General features: G+C 42.7%; 1 protein-coding gene across 1 annotated transcript; it reads left to right on the forward strand.

Annotated features, from left to right (window-relative positions):
• The first annotated feature begins 18,081 nt into the window (after positions 1 to 18,081).
• LOC130974823 (uncharacterized) lies at positions 18,082 to 18,864 on the forward strand. The gene has a single exon (XM_057899669.1). It carries the CDS (start codon positions 18,082 to 18,084, stop codon positions 18,862 to 18,864), a length of 783 nt encoding a protein of 260 aa, XP_057755652.1.
• The last annotated feature ends 8,002 nt before the right edge of the window (positions 18,865 to 26,866 follow it).

Raw genomic sequence — 26,866 nt, forward strand, 5'->3', positions numbered from 1 at the left:
TGTCAAAGAAGAAGAAAAATAGAAGGAAGAAGGAGAAAAATTCGAACTTACTCAGATAGAGTTCGAATTGTGCATTGAGGAGGAGTGGTACTCCATAAATAGAAGGATGTGAGAAGAAGGGAAGAGATTTTTCGAAAATTAATTAAAAAGATTTTAAAAACATTTTGAAAAACTTTAATTTGATTTTCGAAAATCAAGAGTGAGAAAGAGATCAAGTAATTTTTGAAAAAGATTTTGAAATTAGAAATCAAAAAGATATGATTAAAAACTGTTTTTGAAAAAGATGTGATTAAAAAGATATGATTGAAAAGTTATGGTTTAAAAAGATATGATTGAAAAGATATGATTTGAAAACAATTTAAAAAAAAGATTTGATTTTAAAAATTAATGACTTGCCTAACAAGAAAAGATATGATTCAAACATTAAACCTGTTCATACCCTGACCGAGCTCTCCAAACTCGGGAAGTTCGCAGAAGGTCCGACCTCGTCCCAAAGGCCCACGCCTGAGGTCGGACCTCGGACAATAAAGCCAAAGGAGCCCAAAGCAGGCCCAAAACGAAGGAACATAGCCCAATCTAAAGGCGGCTAAAGCCCAGAAAAGATAAAGGCGGTTCCCTTGAAGATAAGATGACCTCACCTAAAGATAAAGATAAGATAACTAACTTATCTTATCCACAGGAGGCCACATCTCATCATTATAAATACACTGGAGCACCCAGGTATAACTCATACTCTAATTCTACTAAATATCTGCTTGGACCCATGCTAACTTAAGCATCGGAGTGTCATTGCAGGTACAACCCCCCGCCGCTCAGCACACCAAGCTCGGGTCACGGAACCCCTACCTCGGGTCTTGCCAGACGACCGAGCTACACGTTTCAGGTAACCCTCGGAACATTGGCGCCGTTGCCGGGGACCTGGAAGTCATCCCTTTACCATGGCGGACGATCCTCTCAACAATGACCACGCTGCTTCAGAACAAGAGGAGGAAATTGACACCGGAGAACGACCGGACAGCCCTCTATCACCACGCACTCCAGGAGGAAACAAACAGAATCGCCCAAGTACATCACTCCCAAACAAAGATCCACAAAATCCCGAAAGAGAAAAGAGCTCGGAAATTCTAGAAGCAGTCCGGGCACAACAAAACCGACTGAAACAACTCGAAGAGGACATAAAGAAGCAAAAAGAAACCGAACAAGATCTGAGAAGGGAGGCTCGCAAGCGCAGAGAATTAGAAGAAAAACTGCGGAAAATAGAGGCCAACCTGAAAGATCGGACAGAACACGACACCACCCCCGAAGGCAACCATGATCCCTTCACGCAAGAGATCATGAAGGAGAAGGTGCCGCGAAACTTCAAACCACCCGATATGGATCTCTACGACGGCACCACCGATCCAAGTCACCACCTCAGCAACTTCCGAAGCAGAATGTACCTGGTCGACGCCTCCGACGCGATTCGGTGCAAAGCCTTCCCCACCACTCTCACCAAGTCGGCCATGAAGTGGTTTGACAACCTGCCACCAGGATCAATCTCCAGCTTCGAGGACCTAACCAAAAAATTCCTAACAAGGTTCTCTATTCAAAAGGACAAGGCAAAACATGCCCCCAGTCTACTCGGGATCAAACAGGGTAACCAAGAAACTCTCCGAGAATACATGGAGCGATTCAACAAAGCCTGCCTGGACATACAACACTTGCCCACTGAAGCGGCCATCATGGGACTAGCAAACGGCCTGAAAGAAGGACCATTTAGCCAATCCCTATCCAAACGATACCCGACCTCCTTATACGAGGTGCAAGAGCGGGCAGAAAAATATATCAACATGGAGGAAACCTCCCAGCTAAGAGACTCTTCTAGGAAGGAATCAACCTACCCACTCCGAGACCGAGATCGGGAACAGAAAAAGAAAGAAGAGTCCAACTCGGACAAACCACGGAAGTACCATAGCTACACTCCCCTCCGAGTTTCCCTGGTAGACGTCTACAGAGAAGTATACCACACTGAAAAAATCCCACCGCCCCGACCTTTAAAACACAAGAGAGCGGGGAGAGAACGGTCCGAATACTGTGAATACCACAAACTCTACGGTCATTCTACTAATGACTGCCACGACCTGAAGAATGTTATAGAAAAGCTAGCCAGAGAAGGAAAACTCGACAGATACATAGCGGAAAAAGGAGAAGAGACCAAAAAAAGAAGGAGGGGAGATAACGAGGATCGGGCCGAACAGACCCTGCGAACCCCGGAAAGGCACATACACATGATAAACGGAGGTTTTGCAGGCAGAGGAACATCCAGATCCTCGCGAAAAAGACACCTCAAAGAGATCTATCATGTCCGAGAAGACAATCCCCTGCCCGAGCTGCCAACCATCTCATTTACCCAAGAAGATGCTCAGGGGATAATACCCGGCCACGACGATCCTATGGTGATCACCATTATCCTAGCAAACGCCAACTTACATCGAACCCTGATTGACCAAGGAAGCTCAGCAGATATCCTGTTCAAAGCGGCCTTCGACAAGCTCGGACTTGAAGAAAAAGAGCTAAAGGCCTATCCCTCCGACCTATTTGGGCTAGGGGACACCCCGATCCACCCCTTAGGATACATCCCGCTACACACTACCTTCGGAAGAGGCGAGCAATCTAAAACGTTAAGCATCGACTACATTATAGTCGACGTTACCTCAGCATACAATGCCCTCATTGGGCGACCAACCCTAAACAGACTGGCAGCTGTGGTCTCAACCCCACACCTCTGTATGAAGTTCCCTACCGCAAAGGGAATCGCCACCCTAAAAGGCGACCAAAAATTAGCACGGCGATGCTACAACGAAAGTCTAAGCCTAAAAGGGAAAGAGGTCAACACAATAGAACTCGGGCAAGTTCAAACCCAAGAAGACCTTCGGCCACAACCAGAGGGAGAAACCGAAAGGATCCAAATCGGGAACACACCTGAAAAAGTAACAAACATTGGAGCAAACCTCGAAGCAGGCCTAAAGGAGGAACTCATAACCCTCTTAAGGGAGAACTCCGACCTCTTCGCCTGGAAGGCCTCCGACATGCCAGGCATAAGTCCCGACCTGATGTGCCATAAGCTATCAGTATACCCGGGATCCAGACCCTTCCAACAGAGACGCCGGAAGCTCGGACCCGAGCGCATGCAAGCAATAGAAGAACAGGTACAAGCACTGCTAGATGCAGGATTCATTAGGGAAGTAAAATATCCCCTATGGCTCGCAAACGTGGTCCTGGTAAAAAAGCCCAACGGGAAATGGAGGATGTGCGTCGATTACACGGATCTCAACAAAGCCTGCCCCAAAGACCCATATCCACTACCAAACATCGACGCCTTAGTCGACGCAGCCTCAGGCTACAGATATCTCTCCTTCATGGATGCATACTCGGGATACAATCAAATCCCGATGTATGGACCCGACCAAGAAAAGACCTCGTTCATAACCCCAAGGGCAAACTACTGCTACGTAGTAATGCCCTTCGGGCTGAAGAATGCCGGGGCAACCTACCAGAGGCTAATGAACAAAGTATTCTCAGAGCACATCGGGCTACAGCTAGAAGTGTACGTCGACGATATGCTGGTAAAGACACAAGAAGACAGAAACTTGGTTCCCGCCCTCACAAGTGTCTTCGGCACCCTCAGGAAACACAACATGAGACTTAACCCGACCAAGTGCACCTTCGCCGCAGAAGCCGGAAAGTTCTTAGGCTTCATGCTGACTCAAAGAGGCATCGAAGCAAACCCGGACAAATGCCAAGCGATACTCAAAATGAAGAGCCCGACGTGTGTCAAAGAAGTACAACAACTGAATGGAAGGCTAGCCGCCCTATCAAGATTCTTGGCAGGATCAGCAATAAAGTCACTGCCTCTCTACTCACTCCTAAAGAAGGGGAAACCCTTCTCATGGACCCCGGAGTGCGAAAAAGCCTTTCAAGAATTCAAGGAATTCCTCGGGCAGCCACCAATCCTAACCCGACCTCTAAAAGGGGAAAAGCTCGTACTATACCTCTCGGTCGGACATCAGGCAGTTGCTTCAGCATTAATACGAGAAAATGACCAAGGACAACACCCCATATACTTCGTAAGCAAGGCACTACAAGGGGCCGAATTAAACTATCAGAAAATAGAGAAATTCGCCTACGCCCTAGTATTCACGGCTCGGAGGCTCCGTCCCTACTTTCAAGCCCACACCATCAAAGTCCGGACGAACCAACCCATGAGACACATCCTACAAAAAACAGACATGGCAGGACGAATCCTACAATGGGCGGTGGAACTGTCCGAGTTCGACCTCCACTATGAAGCCCGGACTGCCATAAAATCTCAATATCTAGCTGACTTCATCGCAGAATATACTGAGACCCCGGGAACCCCACTCTCATGGAACCTATATGTCGACGGGTCCTCAAACAAAACGGGAAGCGGAGCCGGGGTCATACTCGAAAGCGACCAAGGAACGCGGATAGAACTATCCCTAAAATTCGAGTTCCAGGCTTCAAACAACCAAGCTGAATACGAGGCCCTACTAGCTGGTCTAAAGTTAGCCAAAGAGGTCGGAGCCCAGAAAATCACGATCTTCAGCGACTCCCAGGTCATCACATCACAAGTAAATGGAAGTTACCAGGCCAAAGACCCAACTATGAAAAAATACCTGGACCAAGCACAGGCACAATTACGCCACTTCCCAGAAATACAAATCCAGCACATACCTCGGGAACAAAATGCCCGGGCAGACGCCCTCTCAAAGCTTGCTAGCACCAAGCCCGGAGGCAACAACAGAAGTCTTCTCCAAGAAACCCTACAATCTCCCTCCGTGCTAAGAGAGGAAGAAACGTTAAATATATCCAACCAACAGCAAGGATGGATGACCCCCATACTCAACTACCTGAAGTCAGGAACTCTCCCCATAGAAAGAAAAGAAGCTAAAAGGCTTACAAAGGACGCCCAGAATTATACGCTAATTCACGACGTATTATACAGAAGAGGATTCTCAAACCCCCTCCTTAGGTGCGTTCCGACCTCAGAAACAAAGGGCGTCCTCGAAGAAGTCCACGAAGGAATGTGTGGGAACCATCTCGGAGCTCGGGCGCTATCCAAGAAAGTAGTTAGGGCCGGGTTCTACTGGCCGACCTTGCAAAGAGACGCAACAGAGTTTGTGAAAATATGCCCCCCCCTGCCAAAAACACGCCAATTTTCACAAGGCACCGCCCAAAGACCTTATCAGCATCACTGCGCCATGGCCCTTCGCAAAATGGGGACTCGACCTACTCGGCCCGTTTCCACAAGGACCGGGGCAAGTCAAATACCTCATAGTAGGGGTCGACTACTTCACAAAGTGGATCGAAGCCGAACCCTTAGCCACTATTACGGCTCAGAAAAGCCGTAAATTCCTATACAAAAACATCGTCACGAGGTTCGGAGTCCCCTACTCCATCACAACAGACAATGGAACACAGTTCACGGACACAAGTTTTCAGAACTTGGTGGCCGAATTAAAAATCAAACAGCAATTCACATCGGTCGAGCACCCACAAGCCAATGGACAAGCAGAGGCTGCAAATAAAGTCATCTTGGCCGGGTTAAAACGAAGACTCCAAGAGGCCAAAGGGGCGTGGGCCGACGAACTCCCCCAGGTACTATGGGCATATCGGACAACCCCGCACTCTACAACGGGAGAATCCCCATTCCGGCTAGCTTACGGGATGGAGGCAATAATTCCTATCGAAATAGATGAAGGGTCGCCCAGAGTCATCTTCTACAACGAAGAAGGCAACCCACAGGCACAAAGGGAAGAACTCGACCTCCTCCCCGAGGTCCGAGAAAGAGCCCGAATCCAAGAAGAAGCCTTAAAGCGGCGAACGGCCCTCAGATACAATCAAAAGGTAATAAAGCGAAGCTTCTCCATTCACGACCTGATTCTAATCCGAAATGACATCGGAACACAAAAGTCAGGAGAAGGAAAGCTAGCCGCAAATTGGAAAGGGCCCTACAAGGTAACAGAAGTCTTAGGGACAGGCTACTACAAAATATCCGACCTAGAAGGCAATGAGCTGCCCAGGACCTGGCACGCCTGTAATCTAAGACGGTACTACAGCTAGAAAAACTTAACCCGAGGTGTACTCTTTTTCCCTACAAGGGTTTTTTAATGAGACACCCGGTTAAGTAGGATACCCGACCTAAAGGGTAAACACTTTGTAAATATTCTTTCTTTTTTCACTAATCAAATTTCTCTATTTTCTCTTCCTCATGATGAAGCAAATCCTAGAAAGTACCCCACCAAGGCGCATTAATTTATGCTCGGCAAAACGCAAAAAATCATTTGCCAAGAGACCATACAAGGTCGGCAAAGATAAAGCGACGAGGTTCAAATTAATGTGAGAAGTTATAAAGTAACTCTGAAATGGCTCGAAAAGCCAAATAAAAAGAGGTTACAAAAATAACTTAAAAAGGCCGACCAAACGACGAAGTCGGACCCAGCAAAGGGAAAAGTTATAAAGTAACTCTAAAATGGCTCAAAAAGCCAAATAAAAAGAGATTACAGAAATAACTCAGAAGAACCGACCAACGGCAAAGTCGGACCCAACAAAAAGGAGGTACTCGAGCACCCGATGTCCGAGAAAAAGCTCGGCCCAAGAAAGAAGCCTCAAAACGGCAAGAACCAGGATTTCGAAAAACGCTTACTAAAAAGTTGCTTTACAAAAAGCAACTAAAAAGTACAAGCGAAAAGAACGAAATCGAAGGAAGTTTCGAAACGCTAGCTAAAAAGTTGTTATCCGAAAAACAACTAAAAAGCACGAAAGCGGAAACAAGAAGTCAAAACGCTAGCTAAAAAGTTGTTAATCGAAAACAACTAAAAAGCACAAAAGCGAAAACAAGAAGTCAAAACGCTAGCTAAAAAGTTGTTAATCGAAAACAACTAAAAAGCACGAAAGCGGAAACAAGAAGTCAAAACGCTAGCTAAAAAGTTGTTAATCGAAAACAACTAAAAAGCACGAAAGCGGAAACAAGAAGTCAAAACGCTAGCTAAAAAGTTGTTAATCGAAAACAACTAAAAAGCACAAAAGCGAAAACAAGAAGTCAAAACGCTAGCTAAAAAGTTGTTATCCGAAAACAACTAAAAAGCACAAAAGCGGAAACAAAAAAGTCAAGCGCGAACAAAAAACACCACATAATAAAGTTACTACAAGTAGCTAAATAAAACAAAAGGTGTCCAAAGCGTTCAACAGAAACCATCCAAAAACAAAAGAGCCCACAGGTCGGGCAAAACACCAAGAAGTACAAGATTACAGAGGATCGAGGCCCTTTCCGGACTCCACATCGACAGCAGGCTGAAACATAGATATCGGGACTGCATCGACGGCAACGTCATCCCGGTTTGAAACCTCCACACCAGATCTATCCTCAGCCAAAGGTGAAGTCGGGTTCACAACCGGAACCTCGGGGTCGGACACCGGAGCCTTGTGGTCGGACACCGGAACCTCATCCTCGGCAGGAGCAGGAACAATCTTTCCCTCCACAACAATGTTTTCCGTACTGAATAAGCTCAGATCCAGGTCGGGAGCAAGAACCCGGACCTGATCCCTCAAATTCACAAACATAGCATCCATACCCTTGGCCACATTATCTTCCAGCTCGTAAAAATCATCCCGAGCAGACTGCAACTTCTCCTTCGTCTCCACAAGCTCGGCATACAGCTTAGTATAGTTCTCCGTCGCCACCCTCGCCATCTCCTCAGATGTCTTCGCCGCCGCCACAGCCGCGGTGGCCCTAGTTTTCTCTTCCTCCAAAGAGGCCTTCAGCTCAGTAATCCTGGCAGCCTTCAGTTGACTAATCTTATCAAGCTCAGACCGTGCCTTCTCAAGTCGGGAGCTGGTCGCCCCAAGGGGAGCTTTCTTGAACTCCCGAGCAATAGCGGCATGAAGACTAGCCATCCGAACACAGCTCCGCGCCATATACTGAAAGTGATGCTCCATAGACGCATCATCAGTAGAAATAAAGGTCTGGGGGAGAATGTGCTGCTCAATCCAACCAAGAGCGTCAAAATCCTTATCATTGAAACCGGCAAGCTCTTGAGAGGTCTTCTGTTTCTTGGGGGGAGGACCCGAGGTCGAAGACGGGGAAAGGTGACCGGGTCCGGAGGTCGGAGGATCTTGAGTTATAGCTCGGAACTGAGGAGTCGGAATGGTCTTCGACCGAGTCTGAACACCCACGGTAGTCTTCTGTGGAGAAGATCGGGCAGAAGCCTCAGCCTCGATATTCCGAGCAGCCGCAGACTTCTTCGACCGACGAAGAAACTTCATGGAATCCGCCTGAGAAGACATCTCTGCAGAAACAAAAAGAAAGGGATTATCACAAACAGGAATTCCACCAAAACAGGCAAAATACTAAAAGGATGAAGCTCGGAGAGGTCGGGAACTACCTAACTCGGAACGGAGAAGGCTTGGATCTCCTAACATTTTCTTCGTGTCCAAGTGAGGTGCCCGACCCCATAAACTGCTCAACACACCCGCAAAAGCCTGCTCTACCTCATCTAGACTCTCAAAAGTATACTTAACCGACACTACATTCTCCTGCCAACAAAGAGGAAAAGAAGGCTCCCCACTCTCATCTAGAAAGAAAGGTCGGACATCTCCAGCAGCCCGGACCTTGAAATAGTAGTTCTTGAAATCATGAAACGACTCATCATACAAGGTACAAAACTTCTTTCCCTGGTTAGCCCTAAAAGAGACCCAAGACACCTTCCCAGCACCCGACCCCGGCTTCGTCAACGCGAACAGATAGGAAAAAAGAGAAACAGAAGGGGCGACGCCCAACAACTGACACAAAAGTTGAAACAGCTTTAAAAACGCCCAAGAATTTGGATGGAGTTGCGTAGGGGCAAGGTTACAAGACCAAAGGACCTCGGACTCCAAGTCGGTAAAAGGAAGTCGTACACCCAGCTTAGAGAAAAAACAATCGTAAGCATAAAAGAATAGCTTCTCGGAACTTTCTAAAGGCGGGAAGCACACTCTCTCCTCGGACTCTGGGGCTACTAGCTCATAATCCCGCTCAGACTCCCTGTTCTCACAAATACTACACTCCCTACGGAACCTAACTAGATACTCAGAATCTACAACAGAAGGGACCCTTAGAGGAACAGGATCTACCCAACCAAGACCACTCGGAACCTTGGTCGACATTGCTTGAAACACCTTTCGAGACATAAAAAATCTTGCCTACAAAGAAGAATACAACAGCAAGCCAAAAATCACATAAATAGGCAGACAGCAAAAAACCCATTCAGCAGAAGCAAGAAAACAAAAGTTCTTTTAGAAGAAAAATGCAGTAAACCCGAGAACAAAGTACCAAGAGAAAAGAGCCCCCCCACATACAAACAACCGAAGCAATGGCGGCGCCTCTTTCCGGGGCAACCCCAGCATAGAAGAAAAAGAAACAAAAGCATATGTGCACAGCGAAAGTAAAGACGAGAAACAAACCTGGAAGAAAGAAAGAAGACAACGAGCTCCGATGCAAGAAGAACGAAAACAGCGGCGCAGAGGAAACCCCGAAAAACAATCAAAAGAAAGAATCGGAAAAGAAAAACAGAGAGAAAGAAGGAAGATGCTCGAAAGAGAGGCGGCGAAAAACCCAGAAAAAGGGAAAGGGAACAGAATAAACAAAGAAAATGAGGAAAGGGGCAAATAAATAATGCCTTCACAGAGCCCGAACGGAAATCGAGGAGAAACGGTAAAAAGCAATAAATGCTGAAACGGCCATTTTCAAATTTTGAAAAGACGACTATGCCCGAGCTCGACCTCTCAAAAGGACGAACTCGGACAGGGGCACTGTTCATACCCTGACCGAGCTCTCCAAACTCGGGAAGTTCGCAGAAGGTCCGACCTCGTCCCAAAGGCCCACGCCTGAGGTCGGACCTCGGACAATAAAGCCAAAGGAGCCCAAAGCAGGCCCAAAACGAAGGAACATAGCCCAATCTAAAGGCGGCTAAAGCCCAGAAAAGATAAAGGCGGTTCCCTTGAAGATAAGATAACCTCACCTAAAGATAAAGATAAGATAACTAACTTATCTTATCCACAGGAGGCCACATCTCATCATTATAAATACACTGGAGCACCCAGGTATAACTCATACTCTAATTCTACTAAATATCTGCTTGGACCCATGCTAACTTAAGCATCGGAGTGTCATTGCAGGTACAACCCCCCGCCGCTCAGCACACCAAGCTCGGGTCACGGAACCCCTACCTCGGGTCTTGCCAGACGACCGAGCTACACGTTTCAGGTAACCCTCGGAACAAAACCTTTCTCAACAGAAAAGGCAACATACTTGAAATGTTGAATCAAATCATTAATTGATAGCAAGTATCTTTGAAAAAGGAAAGAAATTGATTTTGAAAACATTTGATTGAAAAGATTTGATTTGAAAAAAGATTTGATTTTGAAAAACTTTGAAAACTTGAAAAAAATTTGCATTAAAAACAGAATCTTCCCTCTAGTGCCATCCTGGCGTTAAACGTCCAGAATGGTGCACATTCTGGCGTTTAACGCCCAATGCACTACCTTTTTGGGCGTTAAACGCCCAACCAGGTACCCTGCCTGGCGTTTAAACGCCAGTCTGTCCTTCTTCACTGGGCGTTTTGAACGCCCAGCTTTTTCTGTATAATTCCTCTGCAGTATGTTCTGAATCTTCAATTCTCTGTATTATTGACTTGAAAAGACATAAATTAAAAATATTTTTGGATTTTTAATAATCAAAAATGCAACCAAAATCAAATAACAATGCATGCAAGACACCAAACTTAGCAGTTTGTATACTATTGACACTAACAAAATGAGAATGCATATGACAAACAACAGAAATACTCAAGTCAATAGAATTCAAAGATCAAAACAAGGAAATCATCAAGAACAACTTGAAGATTAATGAAGACACATGCATAAATTCGAAAAATGCAAGAAGAACAGAAACATGCAATTGACACCAAACTTAAAACGAGACACTAGACTTAAACAAGAAATATTTTTTGTTTTTATGATTTTGTAATTTTTTTTGGATTTTTCGAAAATTAAGTGGAAAAGAAATAAAGGTATCAAAATTCTTAATGAGAATTCCAGGAATCATGTAATGTTAGTCTAAAGCTTTAGTCTAAAGGAATTAGACATAGCTAGCCAAGCTTCAGCAGGACATTGCATTCAAGAGCTAAATTGATAAGAATCAATCAGCTTTGGTGATGATAAGAACATCACCTTGAAACACTAGAATTCATTCTTAAGAACTCTGAAGAAAAATACCTAATCTAAGCAACAAGATGAACCGTCAGTTGTCCATACTCGAAACAATCCCCGGCAACGGCGCCAAAAACTTGGTGCACGAAATCGTGATCACTACAACTTCGCACAACTAACCAGCAAGTGCACTGGGTCGTCCAAGTAATAAACCTTACGCGAGTAAGGGTCGATCCCACGGAGATTGTTGGTATGAAGCAAGCTATGGTCACCTTGTATATCTTAGTCAGGCAGACTCAAATGGGTATAGATGATGAATGAAACATAAAGATAAAGATAGAGATACTTATGTATATCATTGGTGAGAGCCTCAGATAAGTGTATGAAGATGCTTTCCCTTCCGTCTCTCTGCTTTCCTACTGTCTTCATCCAATCCTTCTTACTCCTTTCCATGGCAAGCTTATGCAAGGGTTTCACCGTTGTCAGTGGCTACCTCCCATCCTCTCAGTGGAAATGTTCAACGCACCCTGTCACGGCACGGCTATCCATCTGTCGGTTCTCGATCGGGCCGGAATAGAATCCAGTGATTCTTTTGCGTCTGTCACTAACGCCCCGCCCTCAGGAGTTTGAAGCACGTCACAGTCATTCAATCATTGAATCCTACTCAGAATACCACAGACAAGGTTAGACCTTCCGGATTCTCTTGAATGCCGCCATCAGTTCTTGCCTATACCACGAAGATTCTGATTAAAGAACCCAAGAGATAATCATTAGAGCCTTGTTTGCTTGTAGAACGGAAGTGGTTGTCAGTCACGCGTTCATAAGTGAGAATGATGATGAGCGTCACATAATCATCACATTCATCAAGTTCTTGAGTGCGAATGAATATCTTGGAATAAGAACAAGCTGAATTGAATAGAAGAACGATAGTAATTGCATTAATACTCGAGGTACAGCAGAGCTCCACACCTTAATCTATGGTGTGTAGAAACTCCACCGTTGAAAATACATAAGAACAAGGTCTAGGCATGGCCGTGAGGCCAGCCTCCCAGTGATCAAAAGATTCAAAGATCTCAAGATGATCTAAGATCCAAAGATGTAAATACAATAGTAAAAGGTCCTATATAGAGAGAACTAGTAGCCTAGGGTGTACAAAGATGAGTAAAAGACATAAAAATCCACTTCCGGGCCCACTTGGTGTGTGCTTGGGCTGAGCAATGAAGCATTTTTCGTGTAGAGACTCTTCTTGGAGTTAAACGCCAGCTTTGGTGCCAGTTTGGGCGTTTAACTCCCATTCTTGTGCCAGTTCCAGCGTTTAACGCTGGGAATTCTGAGGGTGACTTTGAACGCCGGTTTGGGCCATCAAATCTTGGGCAAAGTATGAACTATCATATATTGCTGGAAAGCCCAGGATGTCTACTTTCCAACGCCGTTGAGAGCACGCCAATTGGGCTTCTGTAGCTCCAGAAAATCCACTTCGAGTGCAGGGAGGTCAGAATCCAACAGCATCTGCAGTCCTTTTCAGTCTCTGAATCAGATTTTTGCTCAGGTCCCTCAATTTCAGCCAGAAAATACCTGAAATCACAGAAAAATACACAAACTCATAGTAAAGTCCAGAAAAGTGATTTTTAACTAAAAACTAATAAAAATATACTAAAAACTAACTAGATCATACTAAAAACATACTAAAAACAATGCCAAAAAGCGTACAAATTATCCGCTCATCAGCTATGAAGTATGTTTGGGATTTTCGAGTTGAGGAACAAGGAATGTAAATTACAAAAGAAATAAACTAACAACTAAGAAAGCTCTTGGCAAGGTATAAGAACTAGAAATCCCATCCTAGTTATCCTTATCAATTATGATGAGGATTGTTCATTGCTCCCACTTAGTTAACCTCTAACCATGGAGGAAAGTCAAGTGGATGAATTAACTTGATTCTACAAGTCCTAGCCAACTCCTAAGGAAAGACTAGCTTTAGTGATATCCAAGTCAATTAGCAATCTCTAATTATCAATCAACAAAAGAGTTTGATAACTCAAGTATCACTAATTACTCTACCTAGGCTAAGAGGAACAAAATCTAACTCATATCTAGAAGAGGCATTTCAACAAACACATAAAAGGCAATAAAGGTAAACAACATAAATTGAAAGGATTAAAGAGAACTACAACTACAAAAGCAAGAGATCAACAATAGAAAACCAAAGAAAGCACAATTATCATGAATTACCTCAAATTGAATTAAAAGGAAATAGAAGAAACAAAAGTAGATCTACAACAAAGTATAGGAACAACATAAAGGAAATTACAACAAAAGAATGGAAGAATGATGAATGTAACAACAAAGAATTCAAAGGTAGAAGTAGATGAAAGCATGAATTAAAACCTAGATCTAAGATTATTGACCTAAACCTAATCCTAATTCTAGAGAGAAGTGAGAGCTTCTCTCTCTAGAAACTAACTCCAACTACTTCTAAAACTAAACTATGACTAATGATCAAAAGTATGTTGATTCCCCTTCAATCCTTGGTTAAATAACATCAGAAATGAGTTAGATTGGGCCTACAATGCATCAGAAATCGCTGGCCACGAGTTGCACTTTAAAAAGTCACGTGCAGCATCGGTGCGTACGCATATAGTGCACGTACGCATCCTTAGACGCATGGAAACTATAGAAAATCTTATATCATTTTGAAGCCCCGGATGTTAGCTTTCCAACACAACTAAAACCGCTTCATTTGGACCTCTGTAGCTCAAGTTATGATCGATTAAGTGCAAAGAGGTCAAGCTTGACAGCTTTGCAATTCCTTCATTTCTTCATGAGTTCTCCATTTCTACATGCTTTTTGTTCATTCGCTCAATCCAATCTTTGCCTCCTAAACCTGAAATCACTTAGCAAACACATTAAGGCATCTAATAAAATCAAGGTGAATTAAATTTAGCTATTTTGAGACCCAAAAAACATGTTTTTACTCTTAAGCACAATTAAAAGAGAGGTTATAAAACCATGCTATTTTATTGGATAAATGGGAGAAAAGTTGACAAAAGCCTCTAAATTCAACACAAGATAAACCATAAAAATGGAGTTTATCATGGATGAGGGAGAGGGGGCATGGACACCTATATATTGGGAGGGGGAAGGAATTTTTGAACACAATGTTTAAAGAAAGATAAAGAAGTTTTGAAAAAGATATAAAAGATAAGTTGTTAAAATTGAAAGATATCAAAAAAATATGAAAAAGATATAAAAGATATAAAATATAAGATAAGAAGTATGAAAAAAGATTGAAAAGTTTAATAAAAGATATGAACAAGAATTCTTAAAGATAAGAAAAGATTTTGAAAGAATTTGAAAACAAGTTGAAAAAGATATGAAATTTTGAAAAAGGATTGAAAATATTTTAAATTTGAAATTAAATTGAATTTGAAAAAGATAGATTGAATAAAGAAAAGATAAAATTTTGAAAATTACCTCCCATGCTGTATGATGAATCCATATTTGATGATGACTTTTGGTTGAAATTGAATGGATTTCATCATATAAACTTGCACTTATTCCCCTAAATAGCATGCTTTTGAACTTTCCTCCTAATTTGTGCTTGATTATGAAAACATGCTTTTTGGTGCCTAATTTAGCTTATTTTATTCTATTTACCTTCCATTTGATTCCTTGATGTTGTTTGTGAGTGATTTCAGATGTATAAGGCAGGAATGACTTGGGGATAATGGAAGAGGAGCATGCAAAGTGGAGGAAGCATGAAGAATCAAAGGAGAAGAGCACAACGATGTGTGTGTACGCACAGACCTGCGTGCGTACGTACAACCATCAAAATAGAGCCACGCGTGCGCGTGAGCCGCTTCGTGCGCGACGGGCATCCATTCGAGCATTGCCTAGTGTGCGTGCACACAAATCCTTGTGCGTATGCACAGGAAGAGATTTTGGCAAAGTGTGTGTGCGCACACATCTGTGCGTACGCATAGGTGTCTGCACATGCCTTCATTAAAATAGCATGTGACTCGCGATTTATGTGGATTGGAGGCCCATTTCTGAAGCCATTTAGCTCATAATGAAGGGAAAATGAAGACCATACTATAGCATAACAATAGGGTAGTTTAGGAGTAGGAGTAGAAAGCTTTAGAGTAATTTTTCTCTAAGTTTTTCATCATCTCTATTAGGGTTTATACTAGGGTTTTATATTCAAGTGCCATTTCTATTTTTGAACTTGGATTTTGCTAGCTTCCGTTGTAAGTATCTCTTTGTTATTATTCCTTTTAGCTACATTGTTCTTACTCTTTCTTATAATTCAAGTTATAGTTCAATTTTACTTCTCTTTTGCAATCTTAATTTCTTGTTGATGAATTTGATGAATGATGATTGTTATATGCTTTCTTGAGTTATTATTTTTTATTGAGATCATGTGTTGCTTTTAGTTTCAAGCATTTTCTCAATTTTCCCATGTTTGATGTTTTTACCCACCAAGTGTTTAACAAAATGCCAATCATGGTTTTAGGCGAAATTTCTAGCTCTTAGGCTGGGAAAAATGAGCAATTGGGTTCCTAGAGTTGGAATGTCCAACATTTAATGTTAATTCTTGGATTGTTAATTGTTCTTGTTCCCACTAATGCTAATTTGTTGCTAAGGTAATTAGCAAGCAATTTAGGATTTGTGGGTTAAGAACACTTATGCTCATTTAACTTACTCTCCGATGTGAGGGTTAATTAAGTGAGATTAATCGATTCTAATTGTCATAGTTGTGGTTCGAACAAGGAAAGGACTCTTAGCTCATTCCAAGCCAAGATCCCATTTATGCTTTAAATCTTTCATACACATTTACATTAGTCCTTTTTATACCTTACTTGTTTATATTACATAGTTAGTTCTTTAATTTCTTTATTAGTTTATTTATTGCAATTTTGAATGTTCTTTTATGTCTTTATATATTTATCTCTTCATTGAAAATCCCTTGATCACCACAACTGGTATTATACACTCATTGATCTCAAGTGTCCTTGGGAGATGACCCGGGAATTAAACATTCCCAGAATTGAATTGGTTTTGAATAGTGACATTATTTGAATTAACAATTTGATTGACGCTCAATAGTTGGGTTTGGACTATACTTGCAACGCTAATCCTATTTCTAGTGTGAAAAATCCAAACTTAGCATATTAGGTGTTGTCAAATTTTGGCGTCGTTGCCGGGGACCTTCACATTAAGTGCAACGAGTGCTATACATTTGGTTGTTGTAAATATGTGAATAGTGTGAATATGTTGGTTTTTGTTTGCTATTTGGCGCTAATTGTAGATATCACTTCTACCTAGTTAGTCTTAGTAGTTTTTGATTATTAAGTTGGTTCTTGTTTATTTGCCTATTCTTATTTTTCTTTTCATAATTGCATGCTTTCATTGCTTCCTCAGTTGAATGACACGGTCGCTTCCAGACCCGAGCTTGGCCCCTTTTGATCCGGAAATAGAAAGAACTTTAACTCGTATTAGGCAAGCTTGGTGCCGGCTAGCATTTGTGAATAGTGAATCAGGCTCTCTTGAAGAGCACACCAATTCACTATAACCATCAACCCGTGACCATCATTCTTCAATTAACGACGAAACCTTATATTCATCTGTGGGGAGTGTTGAAATCTCTTTGAGTGACTCAGATGACAGCACCATGGCGGATCCACCTCGTAGAGTCACCTTAAGGGAAGCTGGAGCTCCTGATATTAATTTGCAATCGATACAAGTCCGGTATCTGGTGTTGGATACAAATTTTGAGCTCAAGACCAGCACGATAAACTTGCTCCCCAAGTATAATGGAATACCCGGAGAAGACCCTCTTAAGCATCTTAAGGACTTTCAAGTTGCATGCTCCATTGTGAGAAGACATGGTGCGGATGAAGTAGCAGTTTTGGTGTTCGCTTTCCCTTTCTCTTTGGAGGAAAAAGCAAAAGAATGGTTTTATACTCAACCAAAAAATGTGATTTCTAATTGGGACTTGCTGCATAAGGAATTTCTGAAAAAATTTTATCCACCTCAGAAAATAGATAAGATGCGAAGAGAAATCTCTTTCATTATGCTTATCAGTTACTTTTGTCAAGGAATGCACCACCAAGACAAGCTTTTTCTAGATGCCGCAAGTGGAGGATCCCTCTTCAAAAACAAGACCGCTGCGGAAGCTTGGGAAGTCATAACGGATTTGGCGGACTCAACTCAACACTCAAGGACAAGAAATCCACAACCAAAAGCTTTAAGCGAAGTTTCCCCTTCCGAAGATGCCATTTTGACCAAGACCCCTCGGTGAGATGATAGTCTTGTTGAGACAAATCACCCAAGGGCAACAAACTCCTCAAGCTTTGCTATCCCTTCCACGTCAAGCTCCAAGAATTGAGGAACCACCAAGATCATGTGGTATTTGTGCTTGTAACACCCATTACACTGATGAGTGCCCTCAACTCCAAGAGGACACTACATTGGCGGTAGCCAATCCATACCCACAAAGGCCCAACTACAATCAACGAGTTTCCTAACATGGAGGAAATCAAAACCAAGGATGGAGGGATAATTCTAATCAAAGGTGCAACCAAACCTCTTAAGCTCAACCATACCAAAACGGCAAGCCTACTATCATCAACATCCCCAAGGTCAACCACAATACTAACAACCCTACCAACAACCACCACACTCTCAACCTCAAGGGAAGTATCAGCACCCAAATAGTAAGTCTAACCCTCCTCAAGGCAATCAAGCCCCCTCCAAAATCAACCTTACATGAATGACACACTTTAAACCTTTATGCAAGAGCAACGGGAGTTTCACAAAAAACAAGAAACATATATGGCTACTATTGCCAAAGCTCTCTCCCGTTTGACACTTCCTCCTCCAACCACCCAAAACACCCATCAAGCTTCCACCTCTAGTGGTCTACCTTCTCAACCCCAACCTAACTCAAAGAGAAGCATCAATGCTATCACCCTTAAGAGTGGCACCAAGTTGGATGAGATTAGTGTTGCGCCTACAAGTTTGAGTGAGAAAACCCACAATGAAGAGGCGAGAGATGAAGTAGAAGTGATAAAATATGAGGAGAAAAATGTTGCAAGAGGTGAGGAGGAACAACTTAAGACCAAAGAGCCAAAAAGGAAGAATCCGCTTGAAGAGCCTATGCCAATTCCATTTCCAACTTTGGCAAAGAAGGCTAAGAAGCATAAAGACCTTGACCCCAACATGGTAGATATTTTTAAGAATGTTGAAGTCATCGTCCCCCTCTTTCAAGCCATTCAACAAGTGCCCAAGTATGCCAAGTTTCTCAAAGATGTTTGCACACAAAAGGACAAAATTGGCGAGCTCAACAAAAGATCGGTAGATGATTCTATCTCTTCTCTAATTCCTAAAAAATGCAATGATCTCGGTCTATGTTTGGTTACTTTTTTGATTGGTGGGATGAAGTTCCTTGATTGTATGTGTGATTTGGGAGCGTGCGTAAGCATTATGCCACTCCCCATTTATGAGAGATTGAACTTGCCACCCCTAAAAAAATCTGGGGCGAGATATGTGTTGGCAGATAAAAGTATTGTATCAGTTGTAGGGATTGTGGAAAATGTCCTAGTTAACATCCAATAATTACTCTTCTCGGTAGATTTTCACATCTTGGAGACCCTCCCATTGACTCAAACAAGCCATCATCCATTCTACTCGAAAGGCCATTTTTGAAGACATCCCATTTCAAGCTGGATTCACATTCGGGAGTCTATTCTTTTGAGGCCGATGGCAAGGTAGTAAAATTCATTTTGGAGGAATCTAAGAAGCCCATTCTCGAAGCCTATTCTATCTTTGGGTGTGACATAGTTGAAGATCAAGTGATTGAGGTTGGCAAGGATCAAGAAGAGGAGGATGCCAAGGAGTCTAGTTCAATGGAGCACACTCAACCCAAGAATTCCATGGAGTTGGAAATTTTCCTCCTTGGAGAGGTCTCAACTTGATCAATGAAGCCATGCAAGTCCAACTTCGGACTCTAAACCAAAGTTCTTGGTGGGAGACACCCCACCATGGTAACATTGTTCCAACTTTATCCTTTGTTTATAGCTTTTTGAATTAGTTACTTTCTTGCGATATGATGATTAGTTTAAGTTTGGTTTGATATTTTTGGGATTAAATAAGTTGAATTGCTTGTGGATCATGAATTTGTGAATGTTTGTATGATTTGGGGTTGGTATGTTGATGCACTAAGGGTTGGTACCTTAGTTTTTTAAAGAAAAAAAATTTTGAAACAGGGCATCTGTGCATACACACCTTGCTGCGCGTGCGCATACAACTACGATTGTCACCATCTGTGCGTGCGCACATGCTTGTGCGCCCGCACATTCCTTGTAGTGCCCTCTGGTCGCAGCGCCAGCACAGCTTGTGCGTGGGCGCTGCCCTGTTTTCTATGACCTGTGCGTGCGCACTACTCTGTGCGTACGCACGCGCTTCCCTTTTTGCGCTATCTGTGCGACCGCACAGACGTGTGCGTCCACACACCAATTGGCAGCCCCTCTGGTGGAAGCGTTGGAATGCCTTGTGCACATGAACCCCCCTCTTTGCTTCTGTGTGTGCACACGAACCTGTGTGCGCATGCACGCATGATTCTCCCCTCAAGCAACTTCTTCTAAAAAACAAAAGAGAGAAGCTTTTTGTGCGACCGCACATCCCTGTGCGTCCGCACATTTTAGTGCAGCCCCTCTGTTTGCAGCAATCGCACGTATTGTGTGCTCGCACCCCTCAAATTTTTCGCCTTCCGTGCGTGCGCATAGGTTTGTGTGCGTATGCACGCAACTCATTTTGGGCGTTAACACGACAACCTACCCTGTTGAGCAGCAGCTTTCTTCTTTTCTTCTTCTCTTTGCTACATCTGCTCTCCTTCTCTCCCTCAGTCCAGTCCCTCAGGCGACCCTGCTGCCACTGTCAGCCCACCACCGCCACGCGCTCTCTTTCTCTCTCTCTGTCTCTCTCTTTCTTCTCTTCTCTTTCTTTCTCTCTTTCCTTGTTCTTTTCTTTCTTCACCACTGCTGAAGCTTTTCTCCTCCAGTTCATATTCTGGTGAAGCCAACCGCTGCAAGTTTGCAGTGGCTATAAGAAGTTCCATTGTTTCCTTCCTGATTCTTGTTTTCTTTAACCTTCAATTTTCAGGTTCTTATTTTCCTTTTATGTTGATTTTTTTTGCAATTGTGTTTATTTTTCTTTCTATGTTGCTTGGATTAATCCTATTACTTTCTTTGTTTCTCTTTGTATTGCAAGTATTGATACTTGATTGTGGGTTGATTATGATTGAATTTGAGGCTTTATTGTGATAAGTTTGCACACTACATACCACATGTTTGATAAAATACCTCAATGAACATTTTGCTTGATTCATATGACATGGCAATCATATGTGTCTTGTTAGGCATATAGTATGAATTGTGCAACATCAATTATGACTTTTGATGGTAATCAAGTTGAATTTACCAATGCATTTCCTTGTTTGTATGCTTTAAGTTCCAAACACCCACATCTCTCATGACTTGTGCATTTTGTTAATGGGTGATTTTGGTCATAAATGCATTGTGCTTTATGGAAATCCAATTTCATTGTTCATCTTGGAATTTTAATGAAGTAATCACTTTGCAAGTGTTCAACTTTTGATGATGTCTTGATCAAACATCTTTGGGTTTTGAATCAAGAACATTGTACATGTGATTACCACTTCTTGAGGATGAACAATTGACATGTCACTTTGAGTGAATGGTTTTTGTGGTTTTACAACCTTTTGCTAATGAACTTTCATACCGACAACTTCAATGACCATTCCATTCAAAGAATTCATATGAATCATTTGGTGCTTGCTTGAAGTTGCTTTCATGTCCATGCTTTATATGTGCAACTTAAGCACTTAATTGAGAAGCATTGAGCTTTGATAGGCTAAAAGTGTGATTGCCGTTGTATCCAGCCGGTGAGTGTGTTCTAACCGTGTACACCCTTAGAATACACACATTGTCTCTCCTGTAATAACACTATGTTAAGAGCTTCCAATTAAGAATTATAATTTTTCTTCACCTTATTTGTGCTTCCTCATTAATCTTATTTTATTGTTGCCCTATGATCTTAAAATTCCTTTGTCTCTACTTTTTTTAGGATGCGGAGGAAAGGTAAAGCACCGGTCACACCACCGGTTGTGTAACCACCAACTAACCCTCCTAAAAAATGGTACATGGATCGCCCAACTGAAAGACCAAATGTCTTGGATAACCGAAGAGCCAGCATCCAATATGACACAATCGAGAAAAGAACAATCCATTGGGAGCGGACGCTAAAGGTTCCAAGCAATTATAAAGGGATTATCCATGAGCGGATTGCCTCATTTCATTGGGAGTTTCTTGAGCAAGACCCAATTGAAGTTAATGAAACAATGGTGCAGGAGTTCTACGCCAACTACCAAGCTTGGGAAATGGAGCTGGTATTCCTCCGGGAAAAAATGTTGGACACTTCCAACAAAGCTCTAGAAGCTATTCTGAAGATCCTCCACACCCCGCCTGTGAACGATGATTATTCGAAGCTCAAAGTGAATGTGTTCAAGGGGAGAATGTCTGTGGCTCCTATTCTTAAGAGAATCGGTCGTCCTGATGCATCTTGAAAGTATAGCAAAGGGAGAAAATCTGTTCCCGCAAGCATTGCTTACTCCAACTTGAACGTCGAGGCGCGTATTTGGCATCAAATTGTGGCGGACTACATCATTCCTAGCACCCATGCTACCCACGTCAGATTCAAAACTGCTTTGCTACTTTGGGCTATCATGGAACGCAAAAGCATAGCCATTGTGCCTTTGATATGCAAATCGATTTGGAAGCTCATCGAGAAGAAGAGAATCAACATTCCTTTTCCATCGATGGTAATGCGTTTGGCAATAGCAGCGGGGGTAGAGAGGCAACCAACGGACGTTATGTTTGAGATTCCAAGAGGCAACAAGTTTATTACGAGGGGAAATTTGGAAGGATCAACAAAGAAAACAACCTCCAAGAGGAAGACACCCATAGAATCGCCATCAAGTACACCAACTTCATCAACTCCTTTACCGTTTCTCCAGCCTCTTCCGGACTTATTCCAAGACATCTTGGACGATATCCACAAGATGGAACATCTGGAGCAAAAGTGTTTCGAGTGGATAGCGGCAAAGTGATGATTAGATTTTTGATGGTATAGAATTTCACAAATGAATCCTCATTACAAGTATAGTTTCTAAACCAATCAATAATCCTTTCATACAAAAAGTTGTTTGTCACTAAAACAAACCCCTAAAAATTATAAACAGAAGTTTTTAAACCTCGGGTCGTTCTCCCTAGGAATTACAATAAAGTGTCTTGTTATTGGTTATGAGTTATTTTTGGGGTTTTGATAAGAAACATGGAAGTTAAATGCTAAAAAGTAAACTAATGGCTAAAAAGGTCTTGGTAAGGGTTGGTGGACAAGAATCTCTATCCTAATTACTAACCACAATATGAGAATTGGCAAAGATTAATCTCATTAAGTCATCCTCTAACTAGTAGTAAAGGAAAGTTGTTTCGAGGGTTACCTGAAACTGGAGGTCGATCTCGGACGAGATCTTCTGTACTGGTCGATGCTAACGTGTCCGGCTGGTGGAAGACGGCTGGAGCTGTCGTGTCCGAATTGTTGGACTGACTGCACTGCTAATCCCTTGTCACCAAAGGGTGGGGGGTACCTGCAAGGGACTCCGATGCTTAAGTTAGCAAGGGTATTAAACAGGTATTGAGTAGAATCAGAGTATGAGTTATACATGGGTGCTCCAGAGTATTTATAATGGTGAGATGTGGCCTTCTGTGGATAAGATAAGTTAGTTATCTTATCTTATCTTTATCTTATCTTTTCAAGCAAGGTCATCTTATCTTCAAGGGAACCTCCCTTCCCTCTGTAAGCTTGGGCTGCCTTTAGGGTTTGGGTCGTGTTCCTTGATTTGGGCCCTTCTTTGGGCTTTTCCTGTCGCTTTGGCCAACTTCTTCGTAAAGAAGTCGGTCTGCTTGACCTAAAGAGGTCGGTCGCTTTGCTATTTGAACATCCCGGGTCGGTTAACTCGACCCAAGGTATGAACAGTGCCCCTGCTTGAGTTTGGTCTTTTTTGAGGTCGAGTTCTTGACTTCGGTCCTTTTTTGACGAAGCCGAACTCAAGCATTTTGTCAATTCCTTGGTAGTAGCTTTTGAATGTAGAACGTTTTCTCTAAAAATGCGCCCTTTGATATCGGCGCTTTTGGGAACGTGCGAGGGTTTAATGCCTTCATTAATTTTAGCATTAATTGCCCCGTTTCCCCTTGGCTCTTTTTTTTTTTGATTTCGAAAACCCAGAAACGGTTTTCTTTCCATTTGTTTTCCTTGTAACTTCTTCGCAACTTTTTCTCTTCTCTCTTCGCTCTCTGTCTTTCGCTTGTGCTTCTGCTTCCTGGCGTTTGCGGCGTCGCTTAGCGATTTTCTGGGCAACTTTCATTTCTGCACTTTTTTCGAAGCTTTTTTCGTCTCCAAGTTAGCCCCGTTTCGTGCTTTCTCTTTGATTTTGGCTTTGTGATGAGGTTTTGATTTTGATTCTCCCTTTTTGAGAAAGTTTAGATCTTTCTGTTTCCATTGTGCCCTAGATTTATTGAAAGTGTGCTTTCTGGGAGTTTCTCCATCTTCTGCATGATCCTTTTTTGCTTTTGCTCGATGCTTTTAGGGCTTTGCATGTTCTTTGTTGTTTCTGTTCTGATACCACTGTCCGCGTCTGTTCCTTGTTTTATTTGAAGGTTGCTTTTGTCTGCTCTTGAAAAGGTTGCATCTTTAATGGTCTCTGCTTGGCGTGTTTTGATGTTTGGGAATGCTTTTTGCTTGGTAGACTGTAATGACTTTTTTGTGTTTTTGTTTGATGAAAAAATGTTTGCTGCTTTGAATTCTTTCTGAGAAATGCTGGGGTGCAAGCTGTAGATTTTTCTTGGAAACCTTGCTTTGTTACTGCCTCCAAAGGATGCCCCAGGACTTTTGGTTTGAGTCTTGGGGTTTTTTCTTTTCTTATTTCTTCGCCTGTATCGTATTGTCCGAGTTGTTTTCTCCCTTTATCCGAGATGTTGTTAGTAACCCCTATCTTCATTTCTTACTTGTAGGATTAGTTGGCTTCATGTCTTCTCGAAATAATATTGTAGAGACGTCTTCCCGAGTTCCCAAGGGAATGTTTGATTGCCTGGACTCCCTTGTTTTGTTGTGTGTTTCTGTTGTGGATGCTGAATTTTGCACAGAGCTGAGGAAGCGCCATAGGATTTGTGGTAACAATGCCCGTGAGGAGGGTTATGAGCTTGTTGCTTCTGATTCTGATGAGAGAGTTTGTTTTCCGACTTCCATTGAGAGGGAGCGTCCCTTCTTCTATGCCTATGAGTACTTCTTCAGTCAGTTGAATGTTACTTTTCCTTTTACTGCTTTTGAGACCCACCTGTTGTGGTCGTGTAATATTGCCCCATCCCAGCTTCACCCAAATTCTTGTGGTTTCATTAAAATTTTTTCAGCTTCTCTGCCGAGAATTAGATGTAACACCCTCTCATACTCTTTTCCTTTATTTGTTTGTTTCCGCTAAGCCTGGTGGTTCTTCAAAAAAGAAAGCTTCCTGGGTTTCTTTCAGGTCCGCCCAGGGCCATAAAGTTTTTGCTATGTATGATGAGTTCTTTAAGGACTTCAAGAACTACTTCTTTAAGGTTCGTGCTGTCAAGGGGGCCCGCCTCTTTTTTCTTGATGAAAATGATGAGCCTTCTTTCCCTCTAGAGTGGCAGAGGGATGTGAGAGTGTCTCGCTATACTTGGGAGATGCTTGATGATGTTGAGCATGCCTTTGTTGTTGTTCTTGAGGATCTATGGGGGGCACCACCCCATCTTGATACAAAAAGGTTTTTGAATGACTCGTCCTTGGTTTGGACCGTTTTGGGTACTTGTCTGACTTGTTTTTACACTTGTTTCTTAATTTTTTCTTCCTCTTATTGTGACTGTAACTCTTTGCTGTGGCTGATTCTGTATTTGCAGAGAAGTCAAAGAACAATGACTCCATGAAGGCCTTTAAAAGGGCAAAGAAGGCAATTGCTGCTCTGAACATCTCGGCTAAAGTGGCCGGAGAGGGATCTTCTCAGGTTCCAGTGAAGCCTCCTGTGCCGAGTTCTCCCGGGCCAAGGAAAGCAATTCCTATTCCTCGGTTTCGTCAGGTCGATCCTCCACAGACTTCGGCTGTTGCTTCTGGTGCTCCTCCTTTAAAAAAGCAAAAAATATCCGAGCCCTTTAACCTGGATGCCCCAGATTTTGATGCTATCAAGTTTATTGACCAGCAAATTGCCCCCTATGGTGGGCTTTCTATGGACGACGTGTCTCTTCTTCAGCATCTGGATTTTATCACCAAAAGTAGTGTGAAAATGGCTCATATGGGTGCGGCTATTTTCCGAACAGTTCAGGGGATCCCGAATCATGCCACAAAATCCTTCATGGAGGAGGCGAAATCAAAATTTGATCGGATCAAGGGTCTGAAGGATGAGTTGGAGGTGAAGTTGGCGAAGGTAGAGAAGGAGCTGGAGGGTGAGAAGGCCAGCTCCATTGCCTTGGCTGCTTCTTTGAAGTTGGCTGAGGACATGGCACTGAAGCACAAGGATAGCTATGTCTCAGCTTATAGGAAATTAATGCATCTTCGGGACAATTTGGAAACTGCTCGGGTTAATTATGCCGAGCTTCAGGGTCACCTTGTGGGCAACGTAACTGCCGCCTCCGAGAACCTGATGGAGCAGTTCCGGATTGTTGCTCCTGATGCCGACTTGACTCTCGTCAGCCTGAACAATATTGTGAGGGATGGTAAGATTGTCCCTGATGACCAGGATGATGATGATGCTGACCCTCCCCCAGTGCCTTATCTTAAAGTGTCGACCTCCTCGGTTCCTCCCGTTACGTCTGATCCGGATTGCCAGATTCTGAACCGGGATGATGGAACTGTAGATGCTGTGCCTATTCAGACTTGCCCTCCTTCTCCCCGTACTGATGCTGCCGGGAAGGCTCCAGATCTTGGTTGACCTCCTTTTTTAAGTATTTGTGTAAATAGCCCGGTTTGTGGGCTTTGAACTCTTTTTTGTAAATGATGCTTTGTTGACTGTTGATACTCCAGTTGCTATTTTTAGCAACTTTATTTTGAAAAATAAAATGGTTTCTCTGGCTCTTGGGGTTGGCTTCAAGCGGCCTGTTGAGTCTTTGTTTTATGATAACTGTTGAGTCTTTGTTTTATCCATCCTCTTTTGATCACTTTTGGGGCGAGGTCAAGGTCTATCGGGTCGAATTATCTCCCCTCTGTTGGTTGATCTTCTCAATTGGTCTTTTCGAGCAACCTCTTGGGATTACTTTTTATAACTTTTTGTAGCTTTAGTCCGACTTCTTCATGTCGGTCCCCGTTTCGTTACTAGGTGATCCTTTTTTCTTAGATCTTGTTCAGATCTCTTTTGAGGTTTTACCTTTTGTAACTTTATCTTTTTCGGGCCGACTTCGTCATACCGGACTCTATCGAGTTTTTTTATAATCCTCTTTTTTGGACCTTGTTCAGGTCTTTTTTAGGGATTATC

Source organism: Arachis stenosperma, chromosome 4 (genome assembly GCF_014773155.1).
Source record: "Arachis stenosperma cultivar V10309 chromosome 4, arast.V10309.gnm1.PFL2, whole genome shotgun sequence".
Lineage (NCBI taxonomy): Eukaryota > Viridiplantae > Streptophyta > Magnoliopsida > Fabales > Fabaceae > Arachis > Arachis stenosperma.

What these genes read in the sequence shown, in the direction of transcription:
- LOC130974823 (XM_057899669.1), top strand. Translation starts at nt 18,082, where the DNA reads ATGGCTACTATTGCCAAAGCTCTCTCCCGTTTGACACTTCCTCCTCCA.